Source organism: Rhinatrema bivittatum, chromosome 3, assembly GCF_901001135.1.
Source record: "Rhinatrema bivittatum chromosome 3, aRhiBiv1.1, whole genome shotgun sequence".
Classification (NCBI taxonomy): Eukaryota; Metazoa; Chordata; class Amphibia; order Gymnophiona; family Rhinatrematidae; genus Rhinatrema; species Rhinatrema bivittatum.
Window position 1 is genome coordinate 319,871,250 of NC_042617.1, and position 26,684 is coordinate 319,897,933.

General features: G+C 48.2%; 1 protein-coding gene across 2 annotated transcripts in view; it reads left to right on the top strand.

Annotated features, from left to right (window-relative positions):
- REV3L (REV3 like, DNA directed polymerase zeta catalytic subunit) overlaps positions 1–26,684 on the top strand; it is a 720,104-nt gene that overhangs the window by 529,508 nt on the left and 163,912 nt on the right. For both annotated transcript variants that reach the window (XM_029595253.1, XM_029595254.1), the window contains exons 23-24: positions 181–425; positions 23,047–23,155. In XM_029595253.1, the coding sequence (XP_029451113.1) occupies positions 181–425; positions 23,047–23,155 (354 nt within the window). The remainder of the gene's footprint in view (positions 1–180; positions 426–23,046; positions 23,156–26,684) is intronic.

Consider the following 26,684-nt stretch of genomic DNA (forward strand, 5'->3'; position numbering starts at 1 on the left):
CAAGATTATATTACTCAAAGATGTTGCCTCTGAGGAATCTCTCATACTTCCCAAAAAGGCAACATTCTTCCCTTGAATAAATTGTGGTATCATAAATTGTGGTATATTGCTGTGGTTGCTTTCCTATTAACATGACTTTTCACTCGTCATCGTAATTTGAGTTATTTTTTTGTTGGATAGTACCGCGTGGAGTCGATGATGCTGCGTGTTGCTAAACCAATGAATTACATCGCGGTGACACCGAGCGTCCAGCAGCGAGCTCAGATGAGAACCTCTCAGTGTATACCTCTGGTGATGGAGCCCGAGTCCCGCTTCTACAGTAACTCCATTCTCGTTCTGGATTTCCAGTCCTTGTACCCTTCCATCATCATTGCTTACAACTACTGTTTCTCCACCTGTTTGGGACATGTGGAAAACTTGGGAAAGTAAGACTCCAGTGCATAGTTAGTAACTGTATGATTCCAAGCTCCTTAAAACTGCTTCCACTAATTCCCAAACCTTGGCCATTAGTGAGTCGTAGAAGACTAATAGCTCACAAACACACTGTAAGCCATGCAGCTGATGAGAGCAACTCCTCGTACTGTGTCAGAGCTGTTGTGTAGGCCAGCCTGAGGACTGTTAGAGGAATGCTGGTGGATGGAGGAGCGCTCTTGCTTGTTAGGAGAATGCACTCTGACTGTTGGGGGGTTGCTGTCAAATTTGTGGCGGACAAAAAGCCCATTAACTACTATTACCAGGTAGACCTGGAGCTCACCATTTCTGGGATGAACAGGATCTCTCCCCACTACTTCCTAGTGTCTTGACCTGGCCACAGTTAGATGCAGGGTGTTGGGCTTGATGGATTATGCTCTAATTCAGCATGGCATTTGTGTGCATATGCTGTCATACTGTTGGGGATATGTTGTCAGACTATGAGGAGCGAATGTTCTGACTTTTGGGGGTGCTGTGAGCCTATTCAGGGAGCACTATTGGGTTTTTGGGGGGATGCTGTGGAACTCAGAAGGATCACTGTTGAGTGGTTTGGGATATGCCATGAGACGCAGTGATGCGGTCTTGGGTTGTTGGGGGCATGCTGTGTAACTATTGAGAGAACACTCTTGGGTTCTATCGGGATGGGGGGGTGCTGCTGTGGGTCTGTCATAGGAGCACATTCTGCTTGTTGGAGGGATAAGGGAAAGTGTTCTTGGGTTATTTGGTTGATGCTGTGGAACTTCTGGGGGAGTGTCCTTGTGTGGTTAGGGGAATGCTTGTTGAGCTATCAGGGAAGTGCTCTCAAATAGCTAGGAAGGGTGATATGGGACTGCCAGAGCACACAATGATTGTTGGGGGGGGGGGGGGGATGACATTTGGGGGAATACTCTGTAATTGTTGGTGGGACACTCATTGAGTACCCTGTGATGGTTGGTGGGCTGCTGTGGGACTCTCAGGAGTGCTCTTGCTTTGTAAGGAAGATGCTGTCCCATGATTGGCATGCACCATTGGGTAGTTAGTCAGGGGAGCACACCCAACTGGTTAGAGGGATGCTGTGGGACTGTCAAGGGAGCGCTCTCTGATAATTTCACAGCATCTGCTCAACACCAGGGTGTTTCTCCCCCATAGAAACATGACAGCATGTCTGCCCATCCATCCAATTAATTTAGCATTATAATTCTCATCACTTCCTTAGAGATCCCTGTGTTTATCCCATGCTTTCTTGAATTCAATTACAGTTTTTATCTCCACCACCTCCACTGGGAGGCCATTCCTCATATCCACCACCCTCTCTGTAAAGAAATATTTCCTAAGATTACTCCTGTGTCTACCCCTTTTCACCCTCTTCACATAACCCCTCGTTCTAGAGCCTCCTTTCCATTGGAGAAGGCTCACCTCCTGTGCATGGAAACCTTTGAGATATTTGAATATCTCTATCATATCTCCCCTATCTTGCCTTTCCTCTAGGGCATTTGTGTTTAGATTTTTGTCTATCCCCAGATGCTTTAGAATGAAGACCACTGACCATTTTATTAGCCTCCCTATGGACCGACTCCATCCAGTTTATATCCTTCTGAAGGTGCAGTCTCCAGACGTGTACACAGTATTCCAAGTGAGGTCTCACCAGTGTCCTATATAGGGGCAATATCACCTCCCTTTTTCTGCTGACCATGCAGCCAAGCATCTTTCTGGCTTTTACCATTGCTTTATCCACCTGTTTGGCCACCTTAAGATCATCAGATACAGTCACCCCCCAGATCCCATTCTTCCTTTGTGCTTAGAAGAATTTCACCTCTAATACTGTACTTTTCCCTTGGGTTTTTACATCCTAAATACATTACTCTGCATTGTTTTAGCATTAAATCTTAGCTGCCAGACCTTAGACCATTCACCAAGCTTCATTAGATCCCTCTTCATGTTTTCCACTCCTTCCTGGCTGTCCACCTTATTACAGATTTTGGTATCATCAGCAAAAAAGAGAAAACTTTCCCGAAAACATGTTATGTTGCTCACAAAAATATTGAAAAGAACCAGTCCAAGGATTGATCCCTGAGGCACATTACTAGTAACAACCCCTTCCTCAGAGAAAACTCCATTTCTCCAAGGACAAGCAGGATGTTAGTCCTCAAACATGGGTGACATCATCGGTTGGAGCCTGGCACGGAACTTTGATCTCAAATATTCTAGAGCTTTCAGCATGCCCTACTGAGCATGTGCAGCTGTAGTCATCACCCTGCCCCCTAGGCGGAGTCCCCAGTCTTTTTTTTTTTTTTTTCCACGGAGCCATGTGCTCACGGTATTCAGCTTTGCTCTCTTTCTCAGTCTTGTATGTGAATTTTTCTAGAGCTGCAACTGTTTTCTTTCCTTTACCTTATGATAGTTTTCTTTTCTTTCTCTTTTTCCTCTTTCCACTGTCTGCCAGCCGCATGGAAGACGTTAGTCACTGTGCATCCTGGCAGTCTATTTCTTCCTTTTTAAAAAAATAAATAAATACAATATACTGCACCTGCAGTTTAGTTTCTGTGTACTCTTCTTGCTACTGTTTGTTTTTATACCTTTTGTCCAGTGCTGGCAGGACTGACTAAATGCAGTCGATGGATGATCCGTGTAGACCACTGAACCTGGGGACTCGCCTGTGTTCTACCCGGGCAGGAGTTCCATGTCGTTTCACCAATCGATTGGCATTGTTGGAGGTCAGACAGTGAAGAGATCGAGGACCATACCATTTCTGTGGGGAGGAGAGCTCATCCCCCCCACACTCAAAGGAACTAGTCTCCACAGGTAGGAGCCCTGGACAATGTAGCCTCCCCTTCTGCTTGCCAGTGATGGCAGTGCAGTCTCCCTTGGAGTGAGGGTGAGCAGGAGCCTGGGCAAGTAGCTTGCTGCCACACCTCTGGTGCCATGCCCAGTCACGGTTGTCCATGCACATCTGTGACTAGCGTACCATTGATTTAACGCAAGAACAGTGGCAAAAGTTTCAGGGGATGAACGACAACCCCTGAATAGACGCTAGCCCGACGCTAGCCCGACGCTAGCCCAACTCCTGAGCAGGGAGAAAAGTTAGGCCCGAAATTCATCCACACTGCACCCTGTCAAGGGCAGGGCCATCCATCCTGTCTACATGAACACTGAGGTGGGCAGGAAGGCACTTTGGGCGACCTAGTGAAGAGAGAAAGCTAAAGGCAGTATTGGCCAGAGCCTGGCAAAAATATATAGGGAAAAACAAGGTGTATCTTTCCCTGCAGGTATACACTAAAATATAGCATGAATGCCTTAGCCTTTCCTCCCCTCCCCTCGACATTCCAACTGGAAGTCGGAGGGAGCGAGAACACAAAGAGGCAGACCGCTGGACTGCCAGGGTAAGTACAAGTTGCCAATTCCAATAGGGAGATACCCACCGAGACAGAGCCCTCAGCCTGCTCGGAATTGCTGAAACTGACAGCGAATTCCTCTGGAAAGAAATCCAGAAATACCCCACTAAGAGAAAGGAAGCCAGGTTACTGCAAGTGCAACCCCTGTCGAATAGGATTTTTTCACCAGCCCGGAAACCCGAAGGGCGCAGGGCAGGGCCAGGGCGATCTCAGACCAGATTGCCAAGCACCTAGCAAAGGTATTAATACCCCAGCCATGAGTGCAAATACTTCCCCTAAAGAAGCATGCGGTTCAGTAATGGAGCATTCCCTATACGTACAAGGATCAGTCCAGAGAAATGGGTTGTGTATCCCTACCAGCAGGTGGAGTCAGAGAACAATTAGAACTTTGGGCACTGCTATATAACGAGAGTGCCACCTGCAGTCCCTCAGTATTTATCTGACTCCAGCAGCTGGAAGACAGGCACCTGCAGTCTTAGTTAATTTTTCAGTTTAGTTAGATTTTTTTCTCCTGTTTTTTTTCTTCAGGATAGCTTCCTGAGGTGTTAGGCACTTTCGTGGGCCATCCCTCAGTCGAAGCCGGACGTCCTGGGGGTTGGTTACCTCAGTCTGGGTTTCGTCCGTCACCACTCGGAGTGTGAAGACCAGGGGCTCCTGGTTACTCACCTCCGTGGCTGCTCCCCCAAAGCTGCTCCTTCGACAGGACTCAGTAAAGTTTTTTTTAAAAAAAGTTAAACTGAGTGAGACTTCCTCTGTGGTTTTGAGCTGAGGTAAGGAGTCTGGTTGGGACAGCCAGCCTTGCAGGCACTCCGGGGTGTTTGGCAGCCCTTCGGCCCCCTTTCCCTTTACTCCCGGGGCTCCGGGTTGCTCTGAAGGGACGGGGTAAGTGTTTTCTTCACCGGCCAGTTTTTGGCGTGGCTCACCACGCTCGGCAGCGCAACCCGTTGCACTGTGCAGCCACATGGCTCCTTGGCCGTGTGGCTGCACAGTTTTTTTCAAGGGGCCCTCGCTTTCTCTCCATGCTCCAGGCGTGTGGGCGCGAAGGCAGAATTTAGTTTTGTTTTTTCCCTCCCTTATCCTTCCTAGGGATGGAGAGTTCGTCGGTCCCTGAGCCCTTCCCCCGGGACGGGGGGGGGGTCTTCATGCCAAGGCTCAAGGGAGGAAGGATCCCCTCCAGTCTTAGCACTTGTGGCGGAGGACAGCGCTGGGGACTGGGTGAACCAGCTCCTCAGGATCCCATTCCGGCGGATGGAGACCCGGAGGGGTTTTCGCTGGAGTTTTGTCTTGTTAATGCACCAGGCTTTCCTGGCCAGAAAGCAGGCGGGCTTCAGGAGGCAAATTCAGTCAATGGGTCTTTCCAAGCCGCTGTTCAAGAAGGGTCGACTCGAGGAACAGCAGGCCCGCGGGGGAAGTGATGGTTCCCAGGGGCGGCAGACCCCTCCCCCACCCTCTGGAGTTCCAGATCCGGGTTCGGCTCAGGTTCCGGATTTGGTTCCTGATCTTGGGAACCCTGATCAAGATGCTGCAGATGATGATGATTTGCCACCAACAGAAGGGGATGATCCTAGCGTGGTCCGCCTTTTTAAGCGGGAGGAACTACGACCCCTTATTCCCCAGGTGTTGGAAGTTCTGGGGCTTAAGATCTCTCAGGAAGAATCAGATAGTGACGGAATACAGGGGCCCACTTCGTCCTTTCCACTGCCTAAAAAGGTTCGCAAGCTGGTGTCCGAGTGGGACGCACCGGACACGGGGCTCAAGGTGGGCAGAGCTATGGCCAAGCTCTATCCTCTTTCAACAGATGTCTTGGATCTTCTGAAAATTCCAAAGGTGGATGCGGCGGTTTCGGCTGTGACAAAGAAGACCACTATTCCGGTAGCGGGTGCTGCCGCTTTAAAAGATATCCAGGACCGTGAGCTGGAGATCCAGTTGAAGCGAGTCTTTGAAGTGGCTGCATTGAGTCTTTGGGCCACAATCTGCGCCAGCCTCATGCAGAGGGCATGTTTGTGCTGGGTTCAGGCCTCCAACACCGCTACAGGAGGTGGCAGTGGTGCTGCCTTGGAGGGCGCTCGTTTGGAGACGGGCATCGCATATGTAGCAGATGCGCTTTACGACCTAGTGCGAACTTCAGCATGCAGCATGGTTTCTGTAGTTGCTGCGCCGACTGCTGTGGCTGTGCAATTGGTCAGCGGGTTTGTCTTCAAAATCTCAGCTGTGTAACCTCCCGTTTAAGGGTAAGCTCCTGTTCGGTGAGGAACTGGAGCAGTTGGTAAAGCTACTCGGAGAATCTAAGGGGCATAAGTTGCCGGAAAATAAAAGGCCCACCAGAAAGGTGTTTCCTTCACGGCCGTGTTTTCAGGATTCACGCCGATTTCGTTCCGGCAGGTATTTCTCGCCTTCCACGTCTAAGCAGACCTCAGGACGGCAACAGTCCTTTCGAGGGGGTCGTCTTCCCGGCCGGGATTCTGGACACCTCGGGACAGGAGGTAGTAAACCCTCCCAATGAGGCCACGAGTCCCCATTCCATTGTCGAAGCTGTCGGGGGCAGATTGTCCAGCTTTTACATGGAATGGGCAAGGATCACCTCAGACCGTTGGGTCCTGGAAGCGATCAGAGAAGGCTATGCTCTAGAGTTTTCACGTCCCATGCAGGAGGTGTTCGTGGAGTCCCGTGTGGCCTCGTGCAGCAAGCAGGAAGTGGTACGGGAGACCCTGAAGCGCCTAATCCAGCTACAGGCCATTGTCCCAGTTCCAGAGGCAGAAGAGGGTCGGGGACGTTACTCAGTTTACTTTGTGGTTCCCAAAAAGGAGGGCATGTTTCGTCCCATCCTAGACCTACAGAAGGAGAACCGTTGTCTCCGAATCTCTCGTTTTCGCATGGAAACCCTGCGGACGGTACTGGCTGCTGTTCGGATGGGGGAGTTCCTTGCATCCCTGGATCTTATGGAGGCTTATCTGCATATTCCGATACAGCTATGTCACTAGAGGTTTCTACGCTTCAAGGTCTTGGGACAACACTTCCAGTTTCAGGCCCTTCCATTTGGTCTGGCGACGGCTCCTCAAACTTTCACCAAAGTCATGGTGGTGGTAGCAGCCTTCCTTTGCAAGCAGGGGATCCTGGTCCATCCATACTTGGACGACTGGCTGATTCGCGCCAAGACCAGGGAAGACTGCGAAAGATCGTTTCGCATGGTAATGTTCACCTTGAGATTGCTCAGATGGGTCATCAATCTTCAGAAGAGTCACCTGGAACCCACCCAAGAGCTGACCTATTTGGGAGCCCGTTTCGTACCTTGTGAGGCAGAGTCTATCTGGCGTCAGACCGGGTAGCCAGGTTGCAGAGCCAGATACAGGCGCTTCTTCTCAGACAAACACCCACTGTGTGGCATCATCTGCAAGTGCTGGGATCCATGGTGTCCACCTTAGACTTGGTTCCATGGGCGTTCGCCCACTTACATCCGCTACAGTGTGCGCTGTTGTCATGGTGGAGTCCGGTGTCGGAGCAGTTCCACCTACCTTTGTCTCTACTTCCAGAGTCCAAAGCCAGTCTGTCATGGTGGCTTTTGCGGGACAATCTGGAGAAGGGGGTGGATTTGAACCCACTGAATTAGCTGATAGTCTCCATCGATGCGAGTCTGTCAGGTTGGGGAGCTGTGTGCGACACCAGATCCGCCCAAGGGCTTTGGTCTCCAACAGAGGGCTCGTGGTCCATCAATCGTCTCAAGACAAGAGCGGTATGTCTTGCCCTACAAGCGTTTCTACCCTGGATTCAGGGATGCATGGTTCGAGTGTTCTCCAACAATGCAACAACGGGGCCTACATCAACTGACAGGGCGGGATGAGAAGTCCCGCGGTGGTGCTCGAAGCACGTCTTCTGTTCGCTTGGGCGGAGTGTCATCTCGGGGGAATTGCCGCGTTGCATGGCGCAGGCGTGGACAACGTGCAGGCGGATTTTCTCAGCAGGCGACAACTCGACCCGGGAGAGTGGGAACTGTCTCCCGAAGCATGGAACCGCATTTGTGCCAGATGGGGGGGGGGGGGGTGTCCCACAGTTGGATCTGATGGCAACGCGGGAGAATGCAAAGACAGAACGCTTATTCAGCCGTCGAAAAGAACAAGGCTCAGTCAGTCTCGACGCTCTGGTGTGCTCCAGGCCAACGGGGATTCTGTTGTATGCCTTTCCCCCCTGGTCTCTCATCGGTCTGCTTCTCCGTCGCATAGAACTCCACCCCAGAAGGGTGGTGCTGGTGGCTCCAGAGTGGCCACGCCGCCCATGGTTCGCGGATCTGATGCGCTTGACCCTATAGGGTCCTTTGCAGCTGGCTCATCTACCACATCTACTTCGTCAAGGTCCCATCTTTTCGGATCGGGAGGATCGCTTCTCTCACGCGGCTTGGCTTTTGAGAGGCGACGTTTACGATTGAGTGGTTATTCTGAACAAGTTATTTCCACTCTATTGCAGGCAAGACGTCCGTCCACTTCCCTGGCCTATGTGAGGGTATGGAGGCTCTTTGAGACCTGGTGTCATCAGCGCTCTTGCGATCCTTTAATGGTTGAGGTCTCTCTGGTACTGGATTTTCTGCAACAGGGGCTCAAGAAGGGTTTGGCATTCAATTCTCTTCAGGTCCAGGTAGCAGCCTTGGGAGCCTTGCGGGGAAAGTTTGCCGGTGGTTCGCTTGCAGCACACCCTGACATTGTTCGATTTCTCAAGGGGGTCAAACATTTACGACCTCCCGTCCGTGCGGTGTGTCCAGATTGGAGTTTAAATCTTGTATTGCGTGTGCTCTGTGGCGCTCCTTTCAAACCTCTACGCACCACTTCCTTGAAAGATCTAACCTTGAAGACGGTGTTCTTGGTGGCCATTTGCTCGGCGTGTCGAATTTCTGAATTGCAGGCCCTGTCGTGCCGTGACCCTTTTTTGCGGATTCACGATGATAGGGTGACGTTACGCACGGTTCCTTCCTTTGTTCCTAAGGTGATTTCGGCCTTTCATGTTAATCAGACAGTGGAGCTTCCAGGGTTCCCGCAGGGTTCCAGGAGGTCGCCTCAGGACAAGGATCTTCTTCTTTTGGATGTGCGTCGGGTCTTATTGCGTTATCTAAAGCAGCGATTCTCAACTGGTGTGTCGCGACACAGTGTATCGCCAAGCACCGGCTGGTGTGTGGCGTGCTCCCGGTTTCTCCCGCTGCTCTTTCTTCCCTGCTGCCGTTGCCGCCGGGCTATCAGCACGTTCAAGCCCAGTGGGAATGGCAGCGGCGCTAGAAGTAGCTCTGGCACCCGTGGCTGACCTTTTTTCTTCCCGCGCCCCCCCCCCCCCCCCCCCCCCCCGTGACCCGGAACAGGAAGTGATACGCGGTGCGTGGGAAGGAGAGCGAGCCAGCCCGTGCCGCATGGAAAAGTAGCAGCGGCAGCAGCAGCATTGGCCCCCGAGCAATTGAAGCAGCCGGAAAGGAGACAGCAGCATGAGCCTCCCGCGGCCGATGGAATTCTTCTTTCTTGGCCTGCGGGGGCTGGAGGAGGAGGCTGCTGCAGCTACTATTTGTGCTCGGGGGGGGGGGGGGAGGAGGAGGAAGTGAATGAGAGAAAGAGAGAGAAGCAGCCAGCCAGCTTGTGTGTAAGTGAGAGAATGTATTTGATTGAGAGCATGTGTGTGATTGAGAGAAACTGGTCAGAGAGCTGATGTGTGTGTATATGTGAGAGACAATGAAAGTGACTGCTCAAGGAGATGACTGATGTGTATGTGAGAGTGTGAGACAGTCAGGGATGTGACTGATGTGTGTGTGTGAGAGAAAAAGCATGGAAGTGAGAAATCTGGGTACGTGAGAAAGCGTGGGAGTAAGAAGCCTGGTGTTGTGGGGGTGTGTGTGAAAGAGCATGGGAGTGAGAAGCCTAATTATGTGAGAGAGAGCATGGGAGAGGGAAGCCTGTGTGTGTGTGTGTGTGTGTGTGTGCATGCATGAGCGAGAGACTGGTTGGTAAGGTGACTGTGTGTGTGAGAGAAAGAGACTGGTGTGTGTGTCAATATGAGAGAAAGAATGTGATTCAGGGAATGAGAAGCCTGTGCACATGGAGAGCGAGCATGGAAATGAGAGAGAGATGTGTGTGTGTGTGTAACAGAGAGAAAGTGATTATGGGAATGAGAAGCCTGTGCATGTGAAGAGAGTGAACATGGGAGTGAGAAGCCTGATTATGTGAGAGAGAGCATGGGAGAGGGAAGCTTGTGTGTGTGTGTGTGCATGCATGAGTGAGAGACTGGTTGGTAAGGTGACTGTGTGTGTGAGAGAAAGAGACTGGTGTGTGTGAATGTGAGAGAAAGAATGTGATTCAGGGAATGAGAAGCCTGTGCAGTGGAGAGCGAGCATGGAAATGAGAGAGAGACTGGTGTGTGTGTGTGTGTGTATGTGTGTGTAACAGAGAGAAAGTGATTATGGGAATTAGAAGCGTGAGCATGGGAGTGAGAAACCTGGGTGTGTGTGAGACACAGCATGGGAGGGAGAAGCCTGTATATGTAAGACAGAACATGGAAATGGGGAAGCCTGTGTGTGTATGCATGAGAGAGATCAGGTGACTGGTGTGTGTGTGTGTGTGTGTGAGAGAGAGAAAGAAAGTGATTATGGGAATGAGAAGCCTGTGCATGTGAAGAGTGAGCATGGGAGTGAGAAACCTGGGTGTGTGTGAGACACAGCATGGGAGTGAGAAGCCTGTATATCTGAAAGAGAACATGGGAGTGGGAAGCCTGTGTGTGTGTGTATGCATGAGAGATCAGGTGACTGGTGTGTGTTTGTGTGTGTCTGTGAGAGAAAGAAAGTGATTATGGGAATGAGAAGCCTGTGCATGTGGAGAGAATAAGCATGGGAGTGAGAGACAGGTGAGTGTGTGTGTGTGTGTGAGACAGAGAAAGTGATTATGAGAGTGATAAGCTCGTATATGTAAGTAGAACACAGGAGTGGGAAGCCTGTGTGTGTGTATATGGCATGAGAGAAACTGTTCAGGAAGGTGACTGGTGTGTGTGTCAAAGACTGTTTGGGAGATGATTGGTGTGTGAGAGACAGAAACTGGTCATGGGGGCATGACTAGTATGGTGTGTGTGTGAGAGACATGGGACTAAGGAAGAGGACCATGAGTATAGAGCTTAGCCTCTACTGCTGCTTCTGCTATGTGCTATGGCCTGCATGGAAGAGGAGTAGGAGAGCTGCTGGAGGGGGTAAGTAAAGGTGGCTTTTTAAGTTTATTTTTCTTGATTGACTGCCATTTTAATTATTTAATATTATGTGATGTGTCTGCTTTTTTTGAAATATTTTATTGGTGTTTGGAGAATTTTTAATAGTTTTTATGAGTTTTTAATTGTTGGATGTTATTCTGTTCATAGCTGTTTTGAAACATTTATTCTGCTTATTAGTATAGTTTTACAATTATTTCTGTGTGGGGATCTATAGCTGCTTGCTAGTTCTGTTTTCCTAATAAGAGGTGTATTGGTTTTTAGGGCCTGATTTAATATTTGTAGTGTTGCCTTTTCATAGATAGGGTTGCTCCTGTTTGAGTGTATTCTATAATACAGGTGTAACTGTGTGCGGATTAGTTTATGTGCATTACTACAGATCCTAGGAGTATGTTAGGTCGGTTCTGTGTGTGTTACCGAGATGAGATATTTTACTAGCATGTAAGCGTTTGTATCAGTCTTATTTGTTGTGTTTTCTCAAGAGGACATGCATTGGTGGTAAACTGCTGTCTTTTCATAAGTAGGGCTATTGAGCCTGGAAGTAGAAGGAGTTTGAGTTGCTGTTACTGCGATGACACCAGAACCAGAATATCTTTTTTGTAGGGTGAGTTGTATGAGGAATGTCATAATTTTGCTTTACATCCATTATTGTGGGTCAGGGGGGTTCCCGTGGATGCAAACTGTACTTTTACATCTAGCCCCGTGACGATCATGGGTCAGTGTGTCATGCATGTGAGAACCATCTGTCAGGTGTGTCCCGACAGAAAAAAGGTTGAGAACCACTGATCTAAAGGTTACCAATGACTTCAGACACTCCGATCATTTGTTCATTCTTTTCGGGGGTGCAAAGAAAGGGGACAAGGCGTCTAAAGCGACCATTTCTCGATGAATTAAAGAGACTATTACTTCAGTATACTTGGTCCGTGGCCGCCAAGTGCCTTTGGGTCTCCGAGCTCATTCCACCAGGGCTCAAGCTACTTCCTGGGCGGAGTGTCAGTTGCTATCACCTCAGGAGATCTGCCAGGCGGCGGTGTGGTCCTCTTTGCACACATTTACTAAGCATTATCGCTTGGACGTTAAGTCCTTTGATGAGGCGTCCTTCGGTGCAAATGTTCTACGTGCGGGTCTTTCGGGTTTCCACCCAGTGTAAGGTGGCTTGGGTAAATCCCACTTCTCTGGACTGATCCTTGTACGTATAGGGAAAAGACAATTGGTTCTTGCCTGCTAATTTTCGTTCCTATAGTACCAAGGCTCAGTCCAGAGGCCCACCCCTTACTTCAGTTACCGAAAGACCGTGTTGGCTACAATTTGCCTAGTTTTTCATAGAGCTCCTTTTTTCCAGATTACGATTGTTGGAGCAGTTTTTTTTCTAACAGTTTATTTACTCATGTTGTTTCCTTGGGGCGAAGTGGGGGACAGTGGTTTTTGGTCGCCCCTTCGCCCATTAGTTTTGGTTGTTTGGCTTGGGTACAGGTCAATACTGAGGGACTGCAGGTGGCACTCTCGTTATGTAGCAGTGCCCAAAGTTCTAATTGTTCTCTGACTCCACCTGCTGGTAGGGATACACAACCCACTTCTCTGGACTGATCCTTGGTACTATAGGAACGAAAATTATTTATTTATTTATTTAAGGCTTTTTTTTTTTTTTTATACCGACTTTCTTGATACAAATCAAATCAACTCGGTTTACATCGAACTGAGCGGTTAACCGTAACCAATTAACAAGAAACAAAATTAGATGAAGCATAAAGTTACGTTATAACAAGGGCGCAAAAACTGGGGAAAGGAAAATAAAGGGGGGAGAACAGAGATAGTATACTATATACAGGTAAGGGTGAGGGAGGGAGGCAGAGGACCCAACCTCATTATGAAGTATTTGTGTTTCTTAGTGCTTGTTTAAGTACAGTGGAGATGAGAACCATTCTGAGTCAAGCTATTGGATTAGGAACAGGGAAAGGCTCGACCGAAAAGCCATGTCTTGAGTTTCTTTTTAAAAGTTAGGAGACAGGTTTCCTGCCTGAGGTCCGGGGGCATAGCGTTTCCCGTTGAGAAAGCCCGGTCTCTGATGTTTGAGTGGTGCACCGCTTTGACTGGAGGAACGTGTAAGGATCCTTTGTAGGCTTCCCTTAAGGGTCTGGCTGTAGAGTGAAGTTTGAGAGGGTGTAGCAGTTCAAGAGGCGTCTGATGGTGAATGTTTTTGTGAATAATTGTAAGTGATTTATGGAGAATCCTAAAGTTTACTGGGAGCCAATGAAGATCTTTTAATATAGGAGAGATGTGCTCTCTCCGATTAGTATTCGTCAGGATTCTTGCAGCCGCGTTTTGAAGCAGCTGGAGGGGTTTTATTGTGGTAGCAGGAAGACCTTGCAAGATGGAGTTGCAGGAGTTGCAGGTAAGAACCAATTTTCTTATCGTTGCATGAACCAGGACTCCCTATCCGCAGACAGGTTATCTCCAAAATGGGGAAGTATGGCTTCCAAGCCACTGCAACAAAGAGTAGTACCTCTGTTGTGGAGTCTCTCATTCCCCAACTCCCTTAGCCATGGATATGGGGAGAGGATGGAAGGCATACTCACCAATTAGACAGACTAGTATCCTCCTAACTGAGGCAGGGTCCTGCCAGCGAGAATGACTGTCCATAACAGCCCATTGAGCTCAACAGGCATCAAGGTAACTCCTGATCAGCAGAAACCCTTAAGGTGCACCTGGAAGCTACTCTGGAGAGGCTCCCTCGCGAAATAGACCTGCTATACCTTAGAATGACCTAAGGAGAGTGTTACCGCTCTACCAGCTCTTGGCATTTGCGAGGAACCGAAGCAACCGCCAGTAGAAGCGGTGACATCCCTTCTTCAGGAATAGCGAATGAGGGACACTCCTTGTATGGGTGGACAATCGGGTGTCCAGAGGGGAACACACAAGGGTTGCCCTGGAATCAGATAGAATCTCTTCTCCGTGAAGGGAGAGGAGTAATGGGAATCGGGGCCTCCCGAGCCCAAAAACCTTTCACTCTCCCGAGGAGAGTTGAGGTACAATCACTGATTGCTGAGGTTCAGACGTGACCAATCCATTACTGGCAACTACCCTCAGAAGGCTGGATCAAAATAATAAATGGAGGAGCCCCAGCAAAAATGGTCCAATGCCTACCTCTGCTGTTCTCCAGCCCTGGCCCCTAGGAGATGCACTGATTCAAGAATTGAGACTCCAGCTCAGAGATAAACATGCCAGGAATGAAACCTAGGGGGCTTCCCCATAAAAGGGGTTGATGACACGGAAGAGCTCGAGAGACATATTCCTCTTCTGAGGGAGAATTCCCTGACACTACCCTTCTAGTGGCCATGCCCCTTAGGGTTCGATCAGGAATGCAGTCCTAGATCAGTCCTGTGACTGTGGCACCAACCTGTTGTGCTCGCCATGAGGAAAACACACGTGTACACAGATACACCCATTCAGCAGAAGGCAACTGGAAAAAAGAGCCCTTCGCTGTAAAAACACACTGACCAGTACCCTTACAGTGGTATCCACCAGCTGGATTAGGTGGCAATGCACTGCCAAAAGGCAAATAACAGTGTGTAATGACGCCTTTTCCACCAGTGCTTCCCAGCACTTCATGCTGCAGAACAGACAAGGAGGCTGAGACAATGATGGGACAATGGCAGAACCCTGACTTGGCAAAAACTGCACAGACAGGGAGAAAGCTGCCTGTCACTGCCTGAGGCGCTCAGAATAGATACTATCTGACTGCACATGCTGTGCTGCACAGTCATAGTAACTCAAGGTGGAGTGAACAGAAATAATGTGAGAATGGTGTCCCCAGGACCACTGGTGCTCTGGGCATGGCATGGTGGTGAGTGCATTCCATGGCGTCGCCCTCTGAGAACGCTCCAAGAGGCTGGACACAACCCTTGAAACTGTGTCAGAAATGGCTCACCTTCGTTTCTCTCAAGCAACGATATTAGCGAAGTCCATGGCAACCGACTGTGCTCATGGAGCCCTGTGGTTATGTCCCACAGCATCCGACTGCATCCACTGGTGCCCACAGTTGTGACTGTACCCCATAGGGCCCATAGCGCTATCGTGCATACCAACGAAGGGTCACATCAAGGGCACCGAATGACGCAGCACCCAGGGCTTCGAAGGCGCTTGACCAAATCAGGATCAGATCGACTGAATATAGCTCCATCCCTGGCACTTTGTCCACCCGACGGCACCTGATAGAGCACCCGGTGCCTGAAGGCATCAAAGGACCAACAGTACCAAGGATGCCAGGGGCATCTTCAAGCAGAGGCTCTGGAGCCCCCAGCACAGCACATCAATCCCCAAAGAAACCAATGAACGCCAGCGCCATCGACTGTCCCTCTCTGCTCATCAGATTTGTCTAAGGGAGTCAATGCAGCAAGCTTGATGGTGTCTCGTCAGTGGCTATAGCTGACAATAGCCCCACTAGGGCATAAAACAAGGCAGGGCCTCTGATGCCCCCCCCCCCCCCCCCCCCGTGGACCATAGCTGTAGCCTGTTATGGGACAGCACGATGCCCCTCAGAGCCCTGTTGGGACACCACCAAGGAGCCCCCAGAGCACTGGACTGCTGCGCCTGAATGCCTTGGAGTACCAGGGTGCCCTCAGTAGATAGCGACCCTGGCGCTTGATATGTCTAAGGCGGAGACCCCTGTTGCCCAAGGGCATCAGTGGCACTGAAGGGTCCTCAAGAGCCCCAGTGGATGATGCCTCAAGGACAATTTGGGTGCCCAGTGGCAATCCCAGTGCCCAGTTGGTGGTGCTCGATATAGTCAAGAACAGCAATGAAAGGTATCAGTGGCCAATGTGCTCTATGGCCTCCACTGCAGCGCCAAAGGTATCGGGGCAGCTCCGCATCGCAATGGAAATATTGAGGCCACACCTTGCAGTGGCATCGCAGCCACTCGCCATGACGGCCTTGAGGGCAGCAGCGGCATTGAGGCCACATCTCGAGGGATGCCACATCATTGAGGCCAATCACCTCGACTGTATCGAGGGCTACCGCGGCATCGAGGACACATAACCCTGACAGCATCGAGGGTGGCCATGCACACACCTCAATGGAATCAAGGGCATTAATGGTATTGATGGCACCGCAAGCATCAAGTGTACTGAGGGCATCAAGGACATTGCGGCACCAAGGGCATCGCAGCCATCATGGCATCGATGACACAGAGGCTTCAAGGGCATCGGGGCATTGATTGCGTCGACACTGAGGGGGAACCACGGTGCTCAATAGCAGACCTGGTCTCCGACGCCAGAGGTCGGTGTTGCTACACTGCCAGCTAGATCTAGTGCTTCGGCACATAAGGTCTGTCTCAGGCCCTGCCATTGTTGCTCATTATTCTCCAAGAGTTGCTTGGGTTTTTCTGCCCATTGTACCTATCAGTCACACATGGGCACACTTCTGCAGAGACATTTTGTTCTTCAGAATCAGTGGACCGCAGTTTCTTTCTGGGGAGTTCTCAGGCCCCAGTTGGTTTTTCAGTTGTCTTCTCACACCAAAGGAAACTGTGCGGCTTTGTCCAAGAGTTGTCCTCTTGACATCTTTTTCCTGTACCCAAGAGGTTCTATGCCTACTTTATTGTGAGGGTTATTGATCTGAAACCCTGCTTGTAATGTTTCTGTGATGCGTAGTATGCTTCTGCTCGCACTCGCATCACTCCTCTGCCTTAGGCGCCCCTACTACGCATGTGGATTTTGTGTCTGTCATTCTATGGTTCTTCTTTGTAGAACCCAACTCTTCTCCAGCCTGGACCCCTTGTGGGCCGGCTGCCTCACAGGCAAAAGGGAGATGGGTAGTGCTTCTGCACTGTGTGGTTTCCCGCTTTGTCCTGCTCAAGCAACCTATATCTAGGGATTCTCTCGTGTGAGGACTACCATCCTGCTTGTCTTCGGAAAAAGTACAGTTGCTTACCTGTACCAGGTGTTCTCCAGGGACAGCAGGATGTTAGTCCTCATAAAACCTGCCCATCTCCCCTGGGAGTTGGTTTTTCCATATATTAGCTATATTTTGTACTGAGGAACTCTGCTTAGAGGCAGTGTAATATCTACAGCTGCACATGCTCAGTAGGGTATGTTTGAAAGTTCTAGATTCTTTGAGATCAAAGTTCCATGCTGGGCTCCATCCGATGATGTCATCCATGTGTGAGTACTAACATCCTGCTGTCCTCAGAGAACACCTGTTACAGGTAAGTAAATCTGCTTTACCACTACTCTTTGTCACCTCCCACTCAGCCAGTTTCTAATCCATTCAGTCACTCTAGGATTCATACCAAGGGCGCACAATTTATTTATAACTCTTCTGGGCAGAACTGTGTCAAAGGCCTTGCTGAAATCCAAGTATTCTACATCTAGTGCTCTCCCTTGATCCAACTCTGTGGTCACTCAATCAAAGAAATTGATCAGATTCATCTGACAAGATTTACCTCTGGTAGAACCCTGCTGCCTCGGATCTTGCAATCCATTGGATTCCAGAAACTGCACTATCTTCTCTTCCCTGTACGTGCCCAGATCAGCCCAGACTCCTGGGTTTTGCCTCCCCTCCAGCAGATGGAGACAAAGTTTTACTGACACTGCTACATAACACGAGATGCCACCTGCAGTCCCTCAGTATTTCTCTGTCTCCCACAGATGGTGGAGGTGCAAAGCCTGCAGTTTGAAACTAAGAAAATTTAAAAAAAAAAAAAAAATAGGATTCTTGGAGATTGCCTCCCAGGGTGTTGTTATGTCCTGGTGGGGCTATCCCCCCTGGTTTTGAGGTAGGCGGGTAGGAGGTTGGGAACTCTTTTTTTGCTCAGTCCAGTGAGGGCAGTTCCCTAGTCCTGGGGGATGGATGGAGCCTGAGACCATTCTTCTGTGAAGGGAAGTGGTCAGTTTTTATTTATTGTGCAGCTGAGCCTGATTAAAAAAAAAAAAAGTTTAAGTTGCTCAGGCAGTGAGCCGCTATAGTCGGTGCATTGTTTCACATGCCCTTCGTTATTGTGGCTTTTTCTGTCTGCAGTGCAGGCAGCTCCTTTCCCTGTTCCTCCAACGGCGATCGTCTCATCTGGTGCACCGCTGCAATGCTGTGCAGATTGAGTTGCTGTGATTATGGAGACACACGCGCACGACTTTCCCAGGATGGTAAATGTTCTAAGTGCCTCTTTGGAGGGGAGGGCACTTTGCTGGCCGTACCAACTTCATCAGGCGGCTGCCTCGAGCCTGGAAGGCTCTCTCGTGTGCGACAGCCAGTGGATGATCCATTCCTGCTAAGTGCAGGAACGGCAGCCATTTTGTCCTCCGCAGCTACTTCGTGGTCTGGGGAGGGGGATTTTCCTCTTCCTTTGTCCCTGGTGCTGGGGGCCTCCAGTGGAAGTCATAACCCTGAGGAACTTCATTCAGACAGTGAGGAAGACCAGCTGGGGGAGTCGGCTAGTTCCCCTGCAGGAGCAGGGGACAGGCCGCTATTCGTTTACTTCATTGTCCTCAAGAAAGAGGGCATGTTCTACCCAATTCTGGATTTAAAAAGGGTGAATGTGGCTCTAAAGGTGCTTCGGTTTCGAATGGAAACCCTTCGGTGATTGCGTCGGTGCACAGGAGGAGTACCTGGCGTCTCTGGACTTGACCGAAGTATACTTGCACATAGGAATCCGGCCCAATCATCAAAGATAACTGATATTCATGGTTATGGGGAACGTTTTCAATTTCTCACCGAGGAGCAGATTTCCAAATTACAAGCTCAAGTTCACAGATTATTGGAGAAGCAGGTGCCTAAGGTTTGGGATTACTTGCAGGTTCTTGGGGCTATGGCTTCCACTTTGGAATTGGTCCCATGGGCATTTGCTCATAGTAGGCCTCTACAGTCAGCTTTACTATCCCACTGGAACCTGTTGTCAAAGCAGTTTCACCTGCCCTTCTTCCTACGGAGTTTGCCAGGTTCAGTCTTTCGTGGTGGCTAGTTCTGGACAAGTTGAGACAAGGTGTGGATCTGGAATTCCAGGTCTGGACAATCGTTACCACTGATGCCAGTCTCTCCGGTTGGGGAGTGGTGTGCCAGGACCAGTCAGTACATGGGCAATGGTCGATAGAAGAGGCCTCGTGGTCCATCGATCGCTTAGAGACGAGAGCGGTGCGTTTGGCACTACAGGCATTCCTGCCCCTTTGAGGGGGAAGTCTGAGAATCTTGTTGGATAATGCAATGACGGTGACTTACATCAACCGCCAGGGTGGCACCAAAAGTCGAGTGGTAGCTTAGGAAGCCCGGGAACTAATCGGCTGGGCAGAGCAGCATCTTGTGCTGTTAGCAGCCTCTCATGTAGCGGGCAAGGACAAAATGCAAGCGGATTATCTGAGCCGACAACTGGACCCTGGAGAGTGGGAGCTGTCAGAGGAAGCAGTGCACCTCATCAATTGCAGATGGGGCAAGGCCACACATGGATTTGATGGCAACTTTCCATAATGCCAAGGCCCTGCAGTTCTTCAGTCGAAGAAGAGAGCGAGGAGCAGAAGGGGTAGATGCCTTAGTTCTGCCTTGGCCGAAGGATGACCTTCTGTATGTGTTTCCGCTGTGGCCTCTACTGTGAAGCATAGAGGTCCATCCATGCGATGTGATTCTCGTAGCGCCGGAGTGGCCGAGGCGTCAAGTTTGCCGACTTGATCAACCTAGTATTGGATGGTCCATTGCGGTTAGCTCATCTGCCGAATCTTCTACATCAAGGCCCCATATTTTCAGATCAGGTGACTCACTTCTGTCTAGCAGCTTGGCTTTTGAGAGGGAGCGATTAAGGAATAAGTTATTCTGAAAGAGTCCTCGCTACTCTTTTGCAGACTAGGAAGACTTCCACCTCCTTGGCTTATGTGAGGGTATGGGGAGTTTTCGAGGCCCGGTGTGCGGAGCAAGGTGTTGATCCTATGCGGGACTCTGGCACATATTCTGGCTTTTCTGCAAAATGGTCTGATCAAGGGTTTATCCTTTAGTTCTCTGAGGGTTCAAGTAGCAGCTTTGGGCTATCTTCGAGGGAAAGTTCAAGGAGCGTCTCTAGCAGCTCATCCAGACGTGGTGCATTTTCTCTGGGGAGCAAAGCATTTGTGTCCTCTGGTTAGGAAACCTTGCCCTTCCTGTAGTCCTTAAAAGCATGTGTGTTGCGCCGTTTGAACCATTAAAACGGGCTACTTTGAAAGATCTCACTTTGAAGGTAGTTTTATGGTGGCGTTTTATTTGACTCGTCGAATTTTGGAGCTTTAGGCCTTGTCATGCAGAGAGCCTTTTTTGAGATTTTCAGATAACGGGGCCTCCTTAAGGATGGTTCCTTCTTTTCTGTCGAAGGTGGTGTCATCATTCCACTTAAACCAGTCAGTGGAGCTACCATCCTTTCCTTTCTACACCTCAGGCTGAAAGTTGCAACGTTTGGACATGAAGCATGCGTTGTTGTGGTACCTCAAGGTTATTAACAGCTTCCGATTATCGGATCATCTTTTTGTGCTATGGAGTGGTGCAAAAAAGGATCAAAAGGCATCAAAAGCCACAATTGTTCAGGGTTGAAAGAGGCTATTAGTTCCACATACATCTGTCAGGGTTGCCCTGTGCCAGAGGGGATAAAAGCTCATTCTACCTGTTCTCAGATGGCCTCTTAGGCAGAGTGTCAGCAAGTTTCACCGCAAGAAATCTGTAGAGCGGCTGCTTGGAAATCTTTGCACACTTTCGCCAGGCATTACCATTTGGATGTCCAGGCCCCAGAGGCCATGGCTTTTGGTGGGAGTGAACTTCGAGCGGGACTCTCAAGGTCCCACCCCATTTAGGGAAGCTTTGGTACCTCCCAAGATTCTGGACTGATCTGGTCACATACAGAGAAAGGAAAATTGGTTCTTACCTGCTAATTTTCATTCCTGTAGTGCCACAGATCAGCCAGAGACCTGCCCACTGGAGGAAAGGGGAAGCTTGGAGAGTCCACTCGATTTGTTATGATTATGCAGAAGAATGGCACAGGTTTTCTTAGTTTTACATGGGTTTTGGTGTGAGCACAGTTGTCTTCCAGTTTTCCACTTCCCACTGCTCGTTCAGGCGGGTGGAAGTTAGTTATTGTATTGGTATTTGTTCTTTAATTAGGCTTGGGTACAGATCAATACTGAGAAAACCAGTAGGTGGCACCTCGTGTTATGTAGCAGTGTCAGTAAAACTTTCTATGTATCCATCTGCTAGAGGGGAGGCAAAACCCAGGAGTCTGGACTGATCTGTGGCACTACAGGAACGAAAATGAACAGGTAAGTACCAATTTTCCTTTTTAGCAGCGATTTCATTAGTTTGCTCACCACAGAGGTCAGACTAACTGGCCTGTAGTTCCCAACCTCCTCTTTACTTCCACTTTTATGAATAGGAACAACATCTGCCCTTTTCCAGTTCTCTGGAATTACTCCAGACTCTAAAAAATAAAAAGCATTGAAAAGGTCACCAGCGGCGCTTCCAGGACATCTCTTAAGTTTCTTAGTACCCTCGGATGTATCCCTTCTGGCCCCATCGCCTTATCTATCTACTTTAAGTTTAGTTAGCGCCTCACAAACACACTGTTTTGTAAATTGATCGAGGTTTACTTCACTTTCAATCTTATTTGTATTTGTTTTATGTGGTCCTGCCCCAGGCCCTTCCACAGTGAACACTAAACAAATATTTAAGGAATTTTGCTCTTTCTTCATCAGCCTCTTCATATTCCTACCCTTCACCTCTGAGTCTCCCAATGCCACTTTTGCACTTCCTTCTATCTGACAGGATCCTCCCAAGCACTCCCCTGATAGTTCGATAGTATCTCCCCAACAGTCAGGAGGGGTGCTGTTGTGGGGTTTGTGTCAGCCTATTAGCAGAGCATCCTCGGGTGGTTAGGGGGATGCTGGAAGATTATTTGGGTGCACCTTGTTGTGTGATTAGGAAGATGCTGTGAGACGTAAAGGGGAGCAATATCTGTCAGTGGGATACTTTGGGACTATTAAGGGAGCACTCTTGGGTTAAGAGGATATTATTGCTCAAGCACAAATACAGAAACATCAAGAAATTTAGTTTTAGATATAAATTCCATAATTCAGCAGTTTTGCACTGTTTTTCCATCACTAGTTGGATCACACATGGTTTTCTATGACATTGCAATGTAATGTTAATTACAGAAGACTAAATTTTTGCCATTTGGAAATATACAATACATTGGAGGCTTCCAGAGCCCTGGCTAATACTACATGCCACTGATAGCACATCATCACAAGTGTGTATGTACAGAAAGCACTTTTAAGTTCACATGAAGTGTGTGTACATGGATACCGTGATTAGATTGGATTGCTTTGTATTTAATTATTCACCTTTCTAAACCTGTGTTGAAGGCAAGTTACAAGTCAAGTTACAAGTCAAGTATAATAGGCAGGTCCCCGCCCTCAGAGAATTTAAAATCAAATTGCACCTGAGGCAATGGAGGATGAAGTGAGTTGTCCAAGGTCACAAGGTGCACCAGTGTGATATGAAACCTGGCTCAGTGGGTACTCAGCCCATTGCATTAACTACTAGGCTTCTCCTCTACTCTATAAGTTAAACAGCAAAATAATTTTCAGCTTTTGATATTGCATAGTCGATGCATTTCCTGTTATAGCATTACACATGAAGGAGAAAAGTCTAGCCTTTATTTCACATGTAAAATGTTATATAAGCCATTTGTGATAGAATGACAGTGCAAGCTAGTTTGGGGAAGAATATGTAAAGATTTATTCCACAATGCAGAAGGGGTTGGTGGTGTGGATATCTAAAGTTACCAACATGCGTGGAAAAACCAAAGCCTTCCTCTAACAGGAGCTTTTGAATGTACTAGTGCTATAAATAAATGAAATTATTTCTGAGTTGTGTTACCAACAGGAGTTAGCCATCTGAGGAAGGGAGGGTTGTATGTGGGCTTGAGCTCCTGTGCAGTAACACCTCTCTCATTCTATGCACATACCCAATAACTTTTTTTTCTTTTTCTTAGGTATGAGGCATTCCCCTTTGGCTGCACATCTCTGCGAGTACCTCCAGACTTATTATACCAGATCCGACATGATATCACGGTATCGCCCAATGGGGTGGCTTTCGTCAAGGTAGTGAATCCTAGCAATCCCCATTCATACATACCAATGGCATTTGTTCAGCAGCCTATAAGCAAACTAGGAATCCATTGTCTTCAATACCTGAAATATCTCCTCTTGCGATATAGCTATAGTTTTTGAAACACAGAATTAAGTTGGTTGTTCAAATATATAATTTAAGTATAATGCAAGTGTGTTACAGCAGCTGCTTTTGTGTAACCCAGTGAAAGAGCCTCAGGAAGGCTTTTTCAGAAGCGCTTGTGTGTGTGCGCGCAGCAGGCTTCAGAAGCATGTCTCTCATCTGTGTGTGCTGCAGGCCTGGATTTTTCTAAGGAAGAAAACTAAAAGGAGCAGTTGCAAGGATTAAAAGTCTGCATGACACATGGAGGCTAATTTAAACAAATCAATGTGAAACAAACCACACTGGTGTAACACTTTTTTATATATTTTTATATACTATTCATGAATATGCCTACTGCTCATTAAAAGAATACCATTTCTTAAAAATAAAAGGGAAAATCTGACAGCCCTTTTGAAATCCAATTTCTTTGTGTAAATGAATGTGGGCTTCAGCTGCCATCATTGGACAAAAAACCCTTTTCACATATTCATCTTCATTTGTGCTCATAATTTAAAAAAATGATGCTATTTAAACAGTCTTATTCCAAAAATTCACAATATAAATGAGCAGTACTTATCTCTCAATAAAAACGCCAAACACTTATTAAAAATACCATCTTGGAAGCTCAGATAAAATGTATTCCACAAATTAAGAAAGGTCCAAAGAAGAACAAGCACCTGCCAGCATGACTCTATGATGCTGTAAAAAAGACAAGCAAAAACACATCTTTTAAAAAATGGAAAGCAAGGCTTAATGAGAACAATAGGAAGGCACATAAGCACTTGTAAAGCAGGCCAAGAGAGAATTTGAGGAGAAACTTGCAATAGAGGCAAAAACTAATAATTAAAACCTAGTCAAGTACATTAGAAACAAAAAGCCTGCCAGGGAGTTTGTTGGTTCCAGAAAGCAAAGAGGTAGGCGATCTATAATGGCCATCAGGTAAACACAAAAGGATAGATGCCTTGATCTTTTTCAAATATTTATTAAAGTAGAGATGTATTTATAAAACAAAGATACCAGTAGAGACTGTATTCTGAACGGTGAATCGCAAGTTGTTTTTGCATTGCTGACATACAGTTACTTGTTGCTTGATGATACTACACCACTGTATTTCACTCAAGACTTTGGATTGTTTAAGCCCCTGAGGCAGCAGCTGTTGAGCTGCGAAACTCGGCCTGAGTCGGGTGGTTTTATGAATACGTCTCTACTTTAATAAATATTTGAAAAAGATCAAGGGAGTTTGTTGGGCCATTAAATAACTGTGGTGGAGGGTACTTCGGTATATAAAAGAATCTAAATAAATAAATAATAAAAGGGGGAGCTTAGGGATGATAAAGCCATAGCAGAAAAAATAAATTGTCAGTCTTTAGAGAGCAGAATGGTGGGTAGATATCTGCACCTGAACTGTTTTTTTTTTTCTAGATAATGACTCAAGAACTGAATCAAATCAGTATAAATCTAGAAGAAGAGCCAGAACATATTGAAAAATTAAATAGTAACAAATCACGTAATCTGCTGGTATTCAATCCAGAGCTCTAAAGGAACTCAAATAATGAATAGACCTATTACTATTAATCTGTAACTTAGTCAAATCTGTCTCTATATCTGAGGACTAAAGGGTAGCAAATGTAAATTTTCAAAAAGGGCTCCATGAGTGACCAGAACAACATCATACCGATGAACCTGATGTCAGGGGTGATGAGTCAGAGGAACTGAACGAAATCACTGTGAACCTGGAAGATGTAGTAGAGCCAGATTGACAAACTAAAGAGTAGCAAATCACCTTGACCAGATGGTATGCATCCTAGGGTACTGAAGGAACTCAAAAATGAAATTTCTGATCAGTTAGTTAAAATTTGTAACCTATCATTAAAATCATCCTTTCTACCTGAAGACTGGAGGGGTGGCCAATGTAACCCCAATATTTAAAAAAGGCTCCAGGGGCGATCTGGGTACCTATAGACCAGTGAGCCTGACTTCAGTGCCGGGAAAAATAGTGGAAACTATTCTCAAGATCAAAATCGTAGAACATATAGAAAGACATGGTTTAATGCAACACAGTCAACATGGATTTACCCAAGGGAAGTCTTGCCTAACAAATCTGCTTCATTTTTTTGAAGGGGTTAATAAACATGTGGATAAAGGTGAACCGGTAGATGTAGTGTATTTGGATTTTCAGAAGGCTTTTGACAAAGTCCCTCATGAGAGGTTTCTAAGAAAACTAAAAAGTCATAGGATAGGAGGCGATGTCCTTTCGTGGATTACAAACTGGTTAAAGGACAGGAAACAGAGTAGGATTAAATGGTCAATTTTCTCAGTGGAAAAGGGTAAACAGTGGAGTGCCTCAGGGATCTGTACTTGGACCGACCGGTGCTTTTCAATCTAACTAGATAAATGAAGCCTGACCGACGTGCCGCAAATGCGCAGTAGAGAGCAGCTCTACTGCGCATGTGCGGGCGAGCACGTCGGTCTTAGGCAGGGTAAGGAAAAAAAAACATGGCGGCGGCAGTAGCGGCGGTGGCGGTGGCAGCGGGCGGCGGTAGTGGCGGCGGCGGCAGCGGCCAGTAGCGAGGGAGGGAGGAGAGAGAGAGAGGGAGGGACGGACTGAGGGAGTGGGAGGGACGGACTGAGGGAGTGGGAGGGACGGACTGAGGGAGTGGGAGGGAGTGACTTAGTGGGAGGGAGGGACTGAGGGAGGGAGGGAGGGACTGAGGGAGGTGGAGGGACTGAGAAGGGGAGGGAGGGAGAGGGAGGGACTGAGAGGGGGAGGGACTGGGGGAGAGGGAGGGAGGGAGTGAGAGGGAGGGACTGAGTGTGTGGGAGGGAGGTAGGGGGTGGGGAAGAGTGAGGGGAGAGGTGAGAGACAGGGATGTGAGTAAGTGGAAGGGGGAGAGGGAGAATGAGGGAGAGGTGAGAGACAGGGATGTGAGTAAGTGGAAGGGTAAGAAGTTGTGGAGCAGAGAAAAAGGGAGTGGAGGAGGGCTGAGGGGGAGGGGATGGGATTGAAAGAGGGTGGGGAGTGACTGAGGGAAGGGGAGAGAGGTGGGAGTGACTGAGGGAAGGGGAGGGAGGTGAGAGTGAGGGGAAGAAGGCAGTGGGAGACAGAGAGTGAGTAAGACTGAGTGGAGGAAAGGGGAGGAGTGAACGAGGGGAAGGGGGAGAGAGGGAGAAAAAGTGTAGAAGGGTGCTGTGTTAGAAAATGGACTGAAAACAAAATGTAATGTAGCCCGTTTTAACGGGCTTAACGGCTTGTATATATATAAATGATCTGGAAAGGAATATGACGAGTGAGGTTATCAAATTTGCAGATGATACAAAATTATTCAGAGTAGTTAAATCACAAGCGGATTGTGATACATTACAGGAGGACCTTGCAAGACTGGAAGATTGGGCATCCAAATGGCAGATGAAATTTAATGT